Source organism: Dromaius novaehollandiae, chromosome 26, assembly GCF_036370855.1.
Source record: "Dromaius novaehollandiae isolate bDroNov1 chromosome 26, bDroNov1.hap1, whole genome shotgun sequence".
Taxonomy (NCBI): domain Eukaryota; kingdom Metazoa; phylum Chordata; class Aves; order Casuariiformes; family Dromaiidae; genus Dromaius; species Dromaius novaehollandiae.
Genome location: NC_088123.1, coordinates 4119504 through 4133784, shown reverse-complemented (window position 1 = coordinate 4133784; position 14281 = coordinate 4119504). Strand labels below are relative to the sequence as shown.

The window sequence follows — 14281 nt, the reverse complement described above, 5'->3', positions numbered from 1 at the left end:
CCGGCCAGGAAGGACACGGGACTGGAAGGGACGGATCTCATCGCTGCAAGCCCAGTGCCACCCTGCCTTCTAGTCCCATTCGCAGTTTGAACGCTCACTCCTAAGCCAGTGCAGTCCTGCCCCGCACTGTCCCACGCTAGCTCTGAAATATGCTCATTTTTTTCTGCCATCCGAACAAGAGGGCGGCTGCTGTTTGCCAGAGCCACTTTTTAGCGGATAATGAGGAACAGCGGCGTACACGTGGAAGCAAGTTTGTCCTCTCCTCCCTGCACTGTTTTCAAAAGCCACGCACACAGGCCTAAAAACCAAGCTGAACTACTCTCAGCGCACTCGCATCGGTCACCGTTTCACAGGACAGGCAACCACACTGAACCAGAGGGCCTGATCTAGTGCAAATTTGCTCATGCAATTCAACTGCATTAAAAAATTATTTGCAGAAGCAATTTTTTGCAGACAACTTTTCTGCTAGACGAGATAATGCGTTCTTCAACACCGATGGGAAGGCTGAATGCCCATTTTCTCCCTTCCCACCCTGGCAATGGGAAATCAGGAAAACATCCTTACACTTAGCAGGGTCATTTCTGCAGGAAGAAGAGGAAGATCTAGCTGATACCATTTTTACGTCAATGTGGCTGTAGACCCAGTAGCACTGTCCAAATTAGACCGTTAAAGCGAAACTGAGAAAGCCTGCCACTTCCCCACAAAATTGTAGCTACAGTGGGACCAACAGTGCAGAAACGTGTCCACTCTCTGCTTGATTTCTCCCCCGGTTTGCGTGCTGACGAAGAGCATTACAAAGATCCATTCCTGCTGGAGACGTGCAGCTGTGCAAGAAAAGTGCTACTTGAGACAGCATTCCCCCTCCCTCCTTTCATGGGCTAAAGATCCTCTCAACTCCTCCAATAGCCTGAATACACTCCTGTCCTCCCCGAGGCATGGGAAGCGACTGTGAAATCCCGCAATATTTATGCATTAGCAAACTGCAGCATTTTGAACGTGGCTGTACACAGACTATCCCACCTCCCAGCTGCAAACCCTTTGATGAGTGGGATGAGCGTGGAAATGCCTTTCAGCACAGCTCATCTCTTTCACGTCTTTGCTTCTACAAAAAGGGAGGCGGAGATTAAAAAAAAATCCCGAGTTTCCAGTGAAATGATTAATCATGGAGCTGGCTGCAAACAGACAGACGCACATTACCATTGCAAATTAGTTCTGCCTAACTGTCTCCCCAGTGGAGTTCACAGTGATTAAATCATATCCAACAATGGCAGAAAGGGAGGAAAAAAGAAGTCAGGAATTTTCTGAACAGGAAATACATGGGAAAAGGAGGGGACAGAAGGATTAAATGGGAGCAGCACATCAAGAGTGAAAGATCCAACCTATGTGCTGCTCTCTGGTGCACGGTTTTTCTTCTTCTCTTACAGTGGTCTGGGGGAGAACTTCATTGCCAACTGCTGGCCCGGATCAGCTGCAGCGCACTGCCTCAGGGCTCAGCCACTCACTTGGTGGAAGAGGGTGAAGGCATCTACTGAAAGGAAAACCAGGGCTTTGCAAAGTAGCTTTGGAGGCCGCAGAACACCTCCTGCAAGATATTACATATCCTCAGTTGCCATTGACCCTGTCAGTGGGGGAAACTGCCCAGAGAAACTATCCCACAGCCTCCAACCACGAGCATCCACCAAATCAGTCTTCTAGAGCAGAGATGCCTAAAGCTGCATGAGAATTACCTGGCTCTGCCAGCACTCAGGCAGCCTGACATGTTTTAAGAGATGAGCATTAGAGCCCACAGTAATATTTGACAGTTTTAAAAAAATAAATTCAACCTAAAAAAGGCATTTAGTTAAAAATAAAATAAAATAAATGCGAGGGTTTCAAACCAATTTTCAGGAAATATTCTTTTTCCTGAAAAATCTCTCTCTTTTTATTTTCTTAAATAAAAAAGCTTGCCTGTCAAAGCCCAAATCTGATTTTTCTTTTTTAGGGAAACTAAAGCATATTCTGCTTTTGGCTTTTCATCATCATTCCCCTCCCCGCAAATACTGAAAGAAACAGGTAAGTAAAGAAGAACTCTAAAAGGGGGGGGGGGGAGCTCTTTGCAGACAGTTCTACTCTGCAAAACATGAGCGGTTCCTGCCAATGAGTTTTACATCTCCCTGCCGTGCTCTTCTCCCTCGGACTCACCGCCCCGTCTCCCACCCACGCACCGTTCCAGCGGGGCAGCCCCAGCAGCCCGGCTCGCTGCTGACCCTTGGAGCCGCGCGGAAGTTTTGCTTCCACCACGGCGATCCTATGCAGCAACTTCTTTAAGCTGTGTTGCCCCCGACTTTCAGAGCTGTTCTGCCGCTAATGCACAGACAGCTAAAGAGGAGACTATGTCTGCAATGGTACAGTTCTTTCTCTAAACCTAGATTATTAGATTCTCATGAATTTCGCTTGTAACACCAAAATATTAAAAGACCCCCATCAGCTAACGTGATTCCTAACTACCGTTCTGGTCAAGCTCTGCATTTAACCCACTGATTCAACTGATTCCCTGGCTGTTTTCCAGCAATTCATGCCTTCTCTTTTGCTTCTCACATTCTAGTCTGTTATTTATTTAATTTTATGTTGTGGGAATGTAAAAATGTGCCACAGCGGATTAGACCAGTGGCCTGGGTGGTCCAGCACTTGGCTTCAGCTGGTGCGTGTTTCAGCCAAATCGTTTCAGTAAGAAATCATTTTGAAAAAGACATATAAAGCAAAGGCCAAATCCTACAGTCCTTATTCAGGCAAAAATCCTTGCAGACCTGCAAGCGGCAGGATGCCCCAGCACTTACAGCACTGGCAGCCTTCTCCAGACGCACGCCCCTTTTATCCTTAGCCTGCTCACGGCAATGCAGACGCCCGCGTTGGTGCCGGACAAGCTACCTCCGCAACCAGGAGCTGCACAGTCCTGCCCATTCTAGATACGGGGGCATACAGACTGAGCAAATGCTAAAGGCTGTGCTAGAAACCATGATGCAGGACCCCTCTAATTTATGCCACCTACCACTGAAGGGTACTTCACCCTAAAAGGTAAGCACAGTCTAAGGGAGTATACGTGCGATGCTACAATATTCTGCTGCTGAGCAACAGATAGGAGAGATCTACAAATACACTGCCCAACAGAGAACGAGCCAGGGACACAGCGCAACACAGTCTGTGTGCAGCCCTGCTATTTTCCTGCGGTGCTTCTCAAGAGTCTGTCTAAACAGCACACAGCAAACCTTTTCACTCCCAAAGTCAATGGCTGCAAGACCGAGAGTGGAAGACCAGGCACAGAACTACGCTGTTGCTGCTTACGACAGCTTCTTTGTAAAAGATGGATAGGACAAAGCGAATGTGGCATTTCTTTGGCATTCACCTGCATGCACAGAGCCCGCTTCTCTCAACTGTCCGGCATATAGGACACATTAGCCCCTTCTGTTTTATGAGGAAATTTTTTATTGAAGGTCAGGCTTGGAAGGCTCTGAACATGGCTATGGAGTTACAGCTGGAACAGGCATGAGATCAATACATCTGGAGACAAAAGAAAGCTCTTGCCAAGAGAAAATCAAAAGTTGTTTTGCAAATGCGAGGAGAGCCAGATTCCCTTCTAAGGCATCCTATAGATCAAGGCCTAAATCCTGGAGCATTTGTCTTGGCAGAAATCCTACCGTACCAACCTCCCGAATATACATCAGTGCTACCTGAAGGCCAAGCAGTGCCCCTGCAAAGCACAAAGCGCTGCTGTCTGTGCCTCCCATCTGCACTGCAACAGTCGAGAGTATACCCGTGTCATGCAACGGTGCATGGCCAAGGGATGCCCAAAAGACACTAAATCAGAGCCAGTACACACACACAACGATACATTTGCACTCCCACTAAGCACCATGTGCCTGACTAACAAGCGATTTGGGGCGTTTTCATGGCTTGTAGAGAACTTTCAGATCATAGCACACAATTTCTGATGGTGGTCCTCAAATTTCCAAGGTGCTTCTCAGAAATGTCTGCAGAACTTTTGGCTTTGTGAAGAAAACCCAAGCCCTCGCTTCCCTTTAATATTTGCCTTTTATTTGTTCCCGCAAGTCAGAAAGAGCAGCCTCACACAGGGAACTCCTTTGTCTGCTCGGCCTTCGCATGGAAACAAGACTGGATGCTGCATTGATAGCGTCCAGTCAGGATTAGCAGCCAGAGCAGGGCTTTCTTAGTCACTATCTCTGATGTCTTCCATTTATAATGGGCACTCTTTAAAACCTTGCCAATTTGGCCTCAGATAAGCAGATAGAGTTACCTCCATACTTGCAGCATTACCTAAACTTTCCTCTGCCTGCTGTAGAGAGCGCTCGGCTATTTAAAGAGCTAGCGACCTGTTAACAGGAACCAACTCCGGGGTTTCTTTTTCAAAAAGCCCCGACAACCATGCAGTCTTGCAGGCCCTCACGGAACAACAGCGAAGCAGAGGTAGAGCCACAGTGGTCCGCACTAGCCGAGAGCCTGGCTCCGGGACCTATTGCAGGCCTGGAGGACACAGGCACCGCAGTGCATGCCCAGGGGTCTCTCACAAAGCCAGCACAAAAGCTGGGGTCAGAAGGATAAACCTCTTGAGCGTATATGAGACACCTGGGTCCGGTCATTAACCACAAATGCCAGAGGAATGTGCAAGCTGGCTGGAAATAGCTTGTGACGCAGCGGAGGGTTAGGTTTAAACTACTGAAAAAGAAAGCTTTCATAGTAACCTGCTAATCTATTCATCTGAGCACCAATCTTATTTCTGAAGCGACAAGTGCTACCACCAACTCCTTTCCAGGAGCTTCCTCCCTATATCCTCCAAATCCTGCTTTTCTCAAACCTTGGAGATACTCTTATCCAGACAGGGCTGGCTCTCGGGGTCTGCAGCAGAGATTGCTGCAGTCTTCGCTGGCATCGCCAGTGCTAAGTTTCCCCTCTGGGGTTTATTGGACATAAATCGTTTCTCTTGCTGTGGATGCACCTACAGACTGGATTGCATGCAGAGCAGGAAAGTGCGTGGAAACCTGATTTCATAACATCACCGACCTTGGTCAGGAAAGCCCTATTGCTCTGTAAAGCTAAAGGAGCCAAGAACAAAGTTATTGAGGACTTATTCTATTTTTGTCGCCTCGGAAGAACCACTGTGTCATGTCTGCTCCCAAATCATTCAGTGTCAGGGTCAAAAATTGAAACTGCATTCCCAGCTCACTGCATATTTGGGTGGCAAATGACTCAGTCTCCTAAAAAAGCAGCTTATAAGAGCTCCTACAACTGAAAGAAGAAAATAATGGTCTAGTTTGCTGTCACATTTTGAGGACAGGCTATTCACATGGGAGTCTAGGCACCTACCTCTTTCATCTTTGGCAGGTTATTTACCTCCATGTCATCCTCCAAAAAAAAAAAAAAAAAAAAGTATGTGTTTGTTTTATTTTGCAAGCCACTCTGAGCCAAGTACTGTCACCAGACTGTCTCAAGCAGGACTGGGGAAGAAGTGTGGACCAAGCCACCCACATGCCTACCCAGACAGGAACAGAGGCAGAGGCAGACAAGTGAGAATGACTTCAGAGTTCGACCTTCTGAGCTGGGCTGTTAAGAAAACAAACAAGGAACTGTCTGATGCTACTACAGTTATTTCAATACATTTTTAGAAACTGCAGGGCTCTCCAGTTTCCATGACAGCCTGTGAAATACGCATTTGTAATCATTATTATTTTAAGCCAACGTAGTATTACACACATACATGGACAGACACTGTTGTCTTTTCCCAAATGAGGAACTACCACCAATTCATATTGTACCATGTCAAACCAGAAATTCCCAAGTCCTGCCCCGTGGGCTCTTTTCTGGCAGTCAATGGAAACACTGCCCATATATATCACACCGGCTCCCTTGGCTCCCTGCTGCCGCATTGCATTAGAGACAGCTAAAAATACCTTCAATCCATTCCTAATATTTTTTCCACATCTGCCGTTGCTGTAGTTACCAGAGAGCCGGCTATGCCAATCTGAATGGGGAGGGTAAGGCCGTTCACACAGCCAAGAATGGCGAAGGGATAGTCCAGAAAGATGATCTCTGTATTAAAGGCCCCCCCTGTGAATCCCTCCCAGCACCTCCCCCTGAGGGCAGGCAGGATTTGCTGCTGGGGCTCTTCCCAAACCAGCAGCCGCTGCCCCTTTCGCTGTCCCTAAGAAATATCCCTGTGCTTGATCCCTGACCCTGCTCCCGGTGACTCCCCAGCTCTGCCCCAAGGCTCTCACCCCACCCCATGTCAACAGGCAAACACCGGGGCCAAGCCAAAACGCAAGGGGCCAAGAGGGAACAAAGGAACATTCATTTGGGGTTTTCACTTGAAAATGATTAAATGACGCCCACCGAGGTGCTTGTGAGCCCTGCCTTAGCAAGGGGGCAGCAAAGGCTGCCATTCAGGGAGAACAAGTGGGGAAGGAAAACTTGGGGAACAAACTCAGCACTCTCCTCGGCTGTACCTCTTCAGTCCAGTCTGACTAAGTTTTGAGCTCTACAGAAATTCTAACTTTAACTGAACTTGGACATTATTGAGCCAAGTAAGAAAACCTCACTTTCCCAGGAGATTTTTCCCAGCTTTGAGTAAAAATAGTTCAGGGTTTGCCTACACAGGTCACAGCACTGATAGGATAGGATATTACATGGCAATGCTGACAGGCAGACAAACCTTTTTAAGGCCAGACATGCTCCCTTTTCACATGTCACCAGTCACCAAACATAGATTAAAAGAATGCAGACCTTCTCTATTTTGGGTTGGCTTCTACTTTCCCAGAGAACTGCCACTGAGTAAGAACTAAAAGGCTTAGAAAACAGTTCCTGACACCCCCATTCCCAATCTCCTACCAGTGGGGCCTGGATGTACAGAAAGACCACGAGAGGGCAAATGAGAGAAGCAATGAGCACTAAAACTGAGCATCTTCTGTAAGCAGCTGGAGGCACACACACTCAAAGGCATAGAGCAGCAGGCCTCAAGGCTATGCCAGGAAAGATTTTAAATGGGAATGGAAAGTAGAACATACAAGTCCACAGCTTTCTTGTGAGTAAAGGTTACCTCATGTGCTAAGTTCAGTTTTCCACTTGCCATGGTATTTTAGCATGCTGTATTTTCTCCAGTCCTATTAATTCCTTCAGCTCTGAGAAAGGCCCCAGGATTTAATGTCTATGAAGAACTAGGAAAATTCCTGCTCAGGCTGCAGCATGGTTAGCTCATGAGATCGTATCAGCTCACAGCTGAAGGTAGCACAGCCTGGGTTACAGCTCCAGGCCACCCGCAGCATCAGTGGGGAAATACCCCCGGCAGAGGGGACAGTTCTTCTATGATCAGGGACATACACCTTTAAGCAACCTCTCCACAGTGGCATCAGAAAACATGCTCCCTGGCGGTCTGGGCCTTCCAAAAATATTTTGCCTTCCCCTGCTAGCAAGAAGAACCTTTGAAAGCATTTAAATATTAAAAGATACTTAAATAATCTTAGGCGGTATCAGCAGTTTATTCCAGCAGTATGCTGTAGACTTTCAGCTACTCTCTGTGCCCAAAACAATTTATTCAATTGCTCATGTTATTTTCCAACTTTTTAGAACTATTTCTTTAAAGAAAGAGTGCATTACACTATGCAGCAACACTAACAAAAAGAGGATCAGATTATGCTCAAGTCTCACTGGTATTCCCACCAAACCCTTTACAAAAACCTTATCTATGACTCAGAAGAGGCTTTCTCTGCCAGAATTAGAAAACCCAATAATTTCCTTTCTGGCCTATTGAGGAGCACCTCAGCTGCCCAAAGCCAGAGGAGCTTCTAGAGGAACAAGCAGGGTTCATCTGCAAGGAGAGCCCTTGTGAGCAGACCCCCCCCCCCCCAACACAACTGCTGTTCAGGAAGGGGGCTGCTCTCTTCGCCTCACTGGGGTACCGTAACGCTAGATAAATCAGTTAGCTTGCCAGCCCCGGGGGCAAAGGAAGCCTCCTCCCATTGTTGAACACGAGCTCTGCCATGACCCAGTGGAACCGACCCCGCACTGCGGGTGTCTGACTGTGTACCCCCGCACAGCCTCTAGCCCTGAGCTGCAAAGCCCTGGCGAAAGCAGCCCCTTTCCCTTGCAGCCTCAACAAGAGAATAAAAGTTGCTGGAAACAGCCCAGCCAAGACTCACCATTTTGGCTCCTTCCAGCTGCTGCAGGCCCAATCCTGATCTCCTTTACTTCTCCAGCTGTGGAGAGGCTGGATCCTACAACAGTCTGTACACCACTGCACCACTGCAAAACCACCTCACGCAGCCCCAAAGCCACCCACTCCCTCCTGCAGGAGCTGCTGCCCTGGGCCCGGCTCTGCTCCAGGTGGGGCTCGTTGAGGGGCACAGGTGGCTAATTAGGAGCAAGCCCAAGAGCAGGGGGTGCCCACATGCTGCCTCCTCCTCAGGGCTACAAAAAAGTCCTGTGTGCATGACTCCCTGCTTCGTAGTAGCTTGGCTCCAAAAGTGTCCTGTCTCGGGGCAGTTTGCCCTGCTGAAGGCACAGGGAGGCAGTCTGCTGCGATGGCCAGTAGCACGTGGCTTCTCGACCAAGAAACAGGCTCAGGAAGCAGCTGGTTTCCTGAGGTAGTTGAGGCTTGTAGCTGCCTGAAAGTGTACACAAGCCTACCTGGGTCTCTTGCTAGATACACGTGCTTCAGCCTGTCTCCTACTACGACGTTGTCTTTCAGGCTTTCCGCTCAATGTAGCGATAGCGTTTTGTACACGGCTTAGCTACACAACCATTTCCGTGCAAATGCATGCTCTGAAAAATCTGGAGCTACCACTAAGACTGGGCAGGTTTGCACCAGCTCTTCTGAATCTGGGCTAGGCTACAGTTTAACTTTCCTTACTTTTTTTTTTTAGCTGTCCTCTTTTGAGAAAAGTAGTGATGGATTTTCTTGACAGCCTCCATAAATAAGCAGTTCAGATCAGAGCCAGAGAGCAGGACTTGCTGAGTACTGTTGCTTTCCTCTTCACATCTGCTAGGTGTACAGGTTTGGTTTAAAAAAAACAAAACAAAATGAACCCTGACTGAGCCTAGACTTGCCGTGGAAATTGCTAGCTCTCATTTTCAGAGGAGGCCAGGAAGCCTGGGCTTACGTGCTTTGCTGAAACAGGGCAGGGTGTCGACGCTGAATTTCTTTGTGCTGTGTTAGTCGTCTTTGTGGAATGAAATATCCCAACCATATCAAAGTCCAGATATATGGGTTAGTGATGGTTAGGCAGGAAGGAAGAAAGAAGGACTATCAGCAAGTGTGGGTGGAAACACGCTTAGTTATTTCTCGTAGCGGTTATATGAAGTAACTGCCTTTGTTAAAAGTTGCCTGTGTTAAAGGTTGCTGAGTTTAGCTGCGTGAAATGAAAAGTTATTTTGTATTTGGAAGGCGAGGCTGCGGATGTCAGCAGAAGAGCAGAGGGTTTAGGCTATGTCACATCTGAATGCTTTTGTGTCGGATACAAGCGCTCTGGTCTGTCAGGAAGAAAATCACCAAGCATGAGTTCTCCAAGGTGATGGAAAGTCAGTTTTATGAGAAAACTTGTTGAGCAGGATCCTCCTGTCTCCCGCTTCTTTCCCCTTACCTAGTCAATGAATCTTTTGGAGCCCAGCATAAATTTGTGTAGTTCTTTAATAATAAACATCAAGGTCAGCAAGAGTAACGACTGAATTTAACAAATGACACATGCAACAAACAGAGGGAGTAAAACATCATTGCATAGCACTGGCTGAACTGACAAAAAAACTCAACTGGACGTTGAAACAGGAGGCTCGTTTCTTTTCCTTTGCTTTTCCTTTGCTGCATCAGCACCACATTAAAGGCAATGTTACCGATCGGCTACCCTCAAACCTTGCCAGAGCTCTCAGAAAGCAGACATTCCCCCGCTTTCCCAAAATAAACAGCGACAGAAGATGCCTTGACACACCAAGGAGCAGAGAGAGAATTCTGAAGACTGCTAAGGTTCCTGTGGGTGAATGCTTCAAAATACAGCCAGCAACAATTTGTAACTTTTTTAGCAATCAAAACACAAAAAGTCTGAATCCTTGTCAAATACAACTGCTTAGTCCTTTGAGGCCGCAGGACCCACTGATAAAGAGTTTTGCATGAATTAAGAACAACAGGAGTAGCTGAAGTGACTTATTTAGAGCAAATGAAACATATAACTGTTTATTTAATGTCATCAAACATCTGTTTGTTGCTGTTTAGACCAATCCTATATATGAGCATGTGCAACTAGTGAACAGTGAGACCTGATGAAGTCTTTTGAAACTGCAGAGCAGATGTAGTGCCACTCAACTCCTTTTGATCTATAATGAACATTTACTTAAAAATTGGCTAGTGTGGACTGGTAGCCTGTGTAATGTGTTTCTAGGAATGTTCTATAGACAGAGAATACATAGGGTACCATATGTCAGTATACAGTACACCAGCTAATTCAACCTCATTTACATAGCATTAATTGTTAGGGGAAGCTGATTTAAATTCGTGCCCAAATTCTCACTCTTGGTCACCTTAAGTCAGGTTTGTAAGTTAATCTTTAGGGACTGGCAAAAAAAAGAGTATAGTTTCTATAAAAAAAGCACTTGCAGTACCTTTGAGGATGCTATTTTAGCAGGCACACTTAGGTTGATCCTAAATACAAGATCAGATACGAAGTGTGTCACCAAACATCTGCTCTATTTTTTCTGAGAAGGTGAGTGAGGGTCTCGCAAAACTGAGTCACTGACAGCAGCGTGCCTCTGTGTCCAGTCAATCCCTCCATTTGTAAGCAGGAACAGTCAGTCTGTCTGTCCCCACCGCACTCTGGCCATGTCCTGCCCTGGATTGCTGTGCATAACGCCTTGCCTATGCATCAAGGGCGTATATAGCTTAGAGTTCTAGTGCTCCAATTAATGCTATGTAAAATAGGTATTCGTCACTACAGGAAATATTTGTACATTTATAAAAAGCAATACAACCATAAAGAAAAAATACAACAAGCACAGCTTGATACAATAACATGCCATGAAATATCATTGGCTTTATAATAATTTACTACAACTTGAAAAATGTTCTTTTATCCACACTGGATAGGAAATGCTTCCATCTAACATATGGTAAGCATGCAATAACAATATGTACAACAAAAAATTTGGAGTTTGTTTTTTATTCATAAACTGGATGATTGCATAGAGGGTATTTTATAATCACTATTTTTGTCTAACTGATCTAGGTTTTCTTTTGCTTCCTTTGTACGGTTAGGGTTTCTTCCCCGTTAATTTGGGGAACAGAATGAAAATTTGTATACACATCTGCAACAAGTTAGCTTTAATCACGGAGTACACAATGCTTTTATTTTTCCCCCAGCAGTAGGTTTAGATTTATTGGTTAATTGACACACAAACACACACAAAAACTCAATGCCATATTGCTGAAAATCAATCTCCTTCCCAAGCTTTTTTGAAATGTTGAGGATCTGCTAGGAGAAATATCTATCGATCCTGTATTACACTATATCCAGTTTTTACACCTTTCATCATCACACCCAATCAACAACTATTTAACTAGATCCCATCCATCATAAGAGGGAGTCCAACCAAACTTGTGTCAGGGTGCTAAAAGTTTGCCAGTCCCACCTGACAATCACAAAGTCGTCTTGTTGAACTAACCACGGCCTGTAGCTGACACTATCTGACATAGTGAATATCAAAACTATTGCTTTTGCTCCTAACTGGGGACTGCTCTGTGCTGCCTGCAGACAAAACAGTGGCGTGGGTGAATTAGCTTTTTTGCAGAACAGCCAGCCCTTGGCTGTAGAATGAATCTTCAGATCCATTGCGATTGCTATATTTATCTCATCTAATAGATGATATACGGCTGTAACGGTGGGTGAGGTTGCTGAATGACAGTCAGACTGACTCTGAGTCTCATGGTAAAGGTTCATTCACAAACATCCTTACCAAAAGGACCCCAGGCCAAATCTTCACTGAGTCTTTAACTGGTCTGTTCCTTTTCCTTTTTGAGCTTTTTTTTTTTCCTTTTTTTTTGTTTTTTTGCTAGAAAAGCTAGAATTAGTATTTCCAAGAGCACTTACTTGGCAAAGCATTTCTTTATCTGGTAGAAAATTATATGAGTATGAAAACCCTTAGCTATTCATAGAACTGCAGCTACAAAGACGGTTTACCTTTATGACTTCGTAATTTCCACAGAGAGAGTCATTTTGTGAGAACTGATCCTGACAGTAAACTAGGGAGCCAGAGGCTCGACTGAAGTGCTGAGTGATCTCACCTATTTCTAGCACTGTGTTGCAAAGGCAGGTGCTCAGAAAGTTCGCTATAGGTTAAAACGTGTGCATACGCAGTATTGTGGAATATGGTGGGGATCCATTAAGGCGAGGAGAAAGCATGCAGAAATGCAGCCAGTGCATTTCTCGGAAGACTGATTCCCATCTTGCACGTCCTCTGTGTGATTTTTGCCTTCGTCAACAATTGCTAATAAAAGTGATGTTGTTGAGAGTTGACAAGAGTGAGTAAGCACACTGGCTTGTCTTCACTACAAGTCTGGAAGGCATCCACTACTTATTCAGGAAGGGAAAACAAAAAATAAAAATCCATGTGGAAACATTTTTAGGGCAAAAGAATGTAATTTACAGAAAAAAAAGAAACGCATCAGTGGTAATCATTTCAAACTGACAATAACAAGAAGCCCAAGAAGACTGGATTTAAAGAAATCAATACACCTAACCACTTGTTTATATTCAGAAACTTTCCTTTCAAAATGGAAAACAGCATTAAATTACACTGCTGAACTCAGCAGAACGATTAATTAGATGGACAAAAATTAAATGCAAACTGCTTCTGTCAACCATACTTTCCCCAGATTCCTTTGCTCAGTTTTTATGTACTCTTCTGCCCCACGGGGAGCACTGAAGGCTGACCTGCTGTGAGTTATTGCTTGTCCTCAGGGATGGGGTCAAAGCCTCGTGGACATACCGACTGGTTTATTTTTCCATGTGATTCATTTTCCTAGTGGCACTCCATTTTCATTCACCTGCACTTCCATATACCAACATACGCAAATCCAGACACCAGAGACCTACCCCTTCTCCTTCCTGGATCCTCCAAGATGACAATACTTCCCTTCTCCAACGCATGGTCCATGGCAACAGCTGCTTGTCATCAATTCTTTCTGGATTTAAAAGGGTTTCTACACTTGCAGACCTGCTGTTGCTATTATTTGCCTGGCAGCTGGCACGTGAGCAAGACGTGATTGGCTTTTTGTCGTACCTTGAGTCTTGTACCGTGAAGTTTGTGCACTTGTCTCCAAGTAGCTAGCTGGGATGTCTGCTCCTGCAGGAGTCTTTTATTGTCCTCCCTGGGGGGATTGCCTTCCTGAGAGCTTACCCTAGTTATTCATTCATTTCTTCAGTCTCTCCTGGAATCTGCATGGTAAGGCACAGTGAAGTGGCAGGGACAAGAAGGGGAGACAGCCTTGCTGAAAGAAAGTTATTTGCCTTGTTCTTGCAGTCTCTTGGCTTTTCTTGCTTTGATATTTTGGTGGCACTGATGCACAAGGGATTAAAAACAAAAAAAAGATAACAGAAGGAGAAAGACGACTACAAAGTGGTTCGTTCTGTTGTCACCCATTTCAAAAACGGTCCGGCTTCCTCTAACCGCTCCCCTATCCCCCCACAAAGATGGATGTCATACAGTACTGCTGAAAAAGCCTCTCGAACACTTCTGGGAGAGACGGGAGCAAGGCTGACCCCCTAGACAGCCGGGCGAGGCGGGGGCCGGGATGGAGGGGGGGCCCGGTTGGGAGGTGGGGCTTGGGGTGGTGGGGGGAGCGGTGGGAGCGTGGAGGACGGGGATGGGGTGGGCGGTGTGGGTGAGCTGGGCGGAGGGGGGGTGTAGATGGGTGCCGGGGGTGGGGGGTTGTAGATGGGTGCCGGGGGTGGAGATGATGGAGGGTAGGCGTTGTTGAGTGGATATTTAGGTGGGGCCTCTGCGTTCTTCACTCTGGTGAAATTGATGCAACGGCCCTAAAACAAAAGAGGAGAAAGTGGAAAAGCAAGGTTACTGACTGGAGCAACGGCATCGCAGCTGATGCACCTTCCTGGCTGTGTGCAAATCTGACGTCAGCTTTTACATTCCTGGGCATACTGCTGTGTCCCCTCTCATTCCCCGAGATGGACACTCTAAGTACAAGTCCTGTTTTAGCAACCAAGAGGTAAAAATTAAATGCTAACAACGGCTTTTGTAG

At 46.1% G+C, this 14281-nt stretch overlaps 1 protein-coding gene across 2 annotated transcripts in view; it reads right to left on the bottom strand.

Annotated features, from left to right (window-relative positions):
• Window positions 1-9652: 9652 nt before the first annotated feature.
• Window positions 9653-14281, bottom strand: part of ANTXR1 (ANTXR cell adhesion molecule 1) — a 108776-nt gene continuing 104147 nt past the window's right edge. For both annotated transcript variants that reach the window (XM_026111493.2, XM_064497888.1), the window contains one exon: window positions 9653-14060. In XM_026111493.2, the coding sequence (XP_025967278.1) occupies window positions 13788-14060 (273 nt within the window). In that variant the 3' untranslated portion in view covers window positions 9653-13787. The remainder of the gene's footprint in view (window positions 14061-14281) is intronic.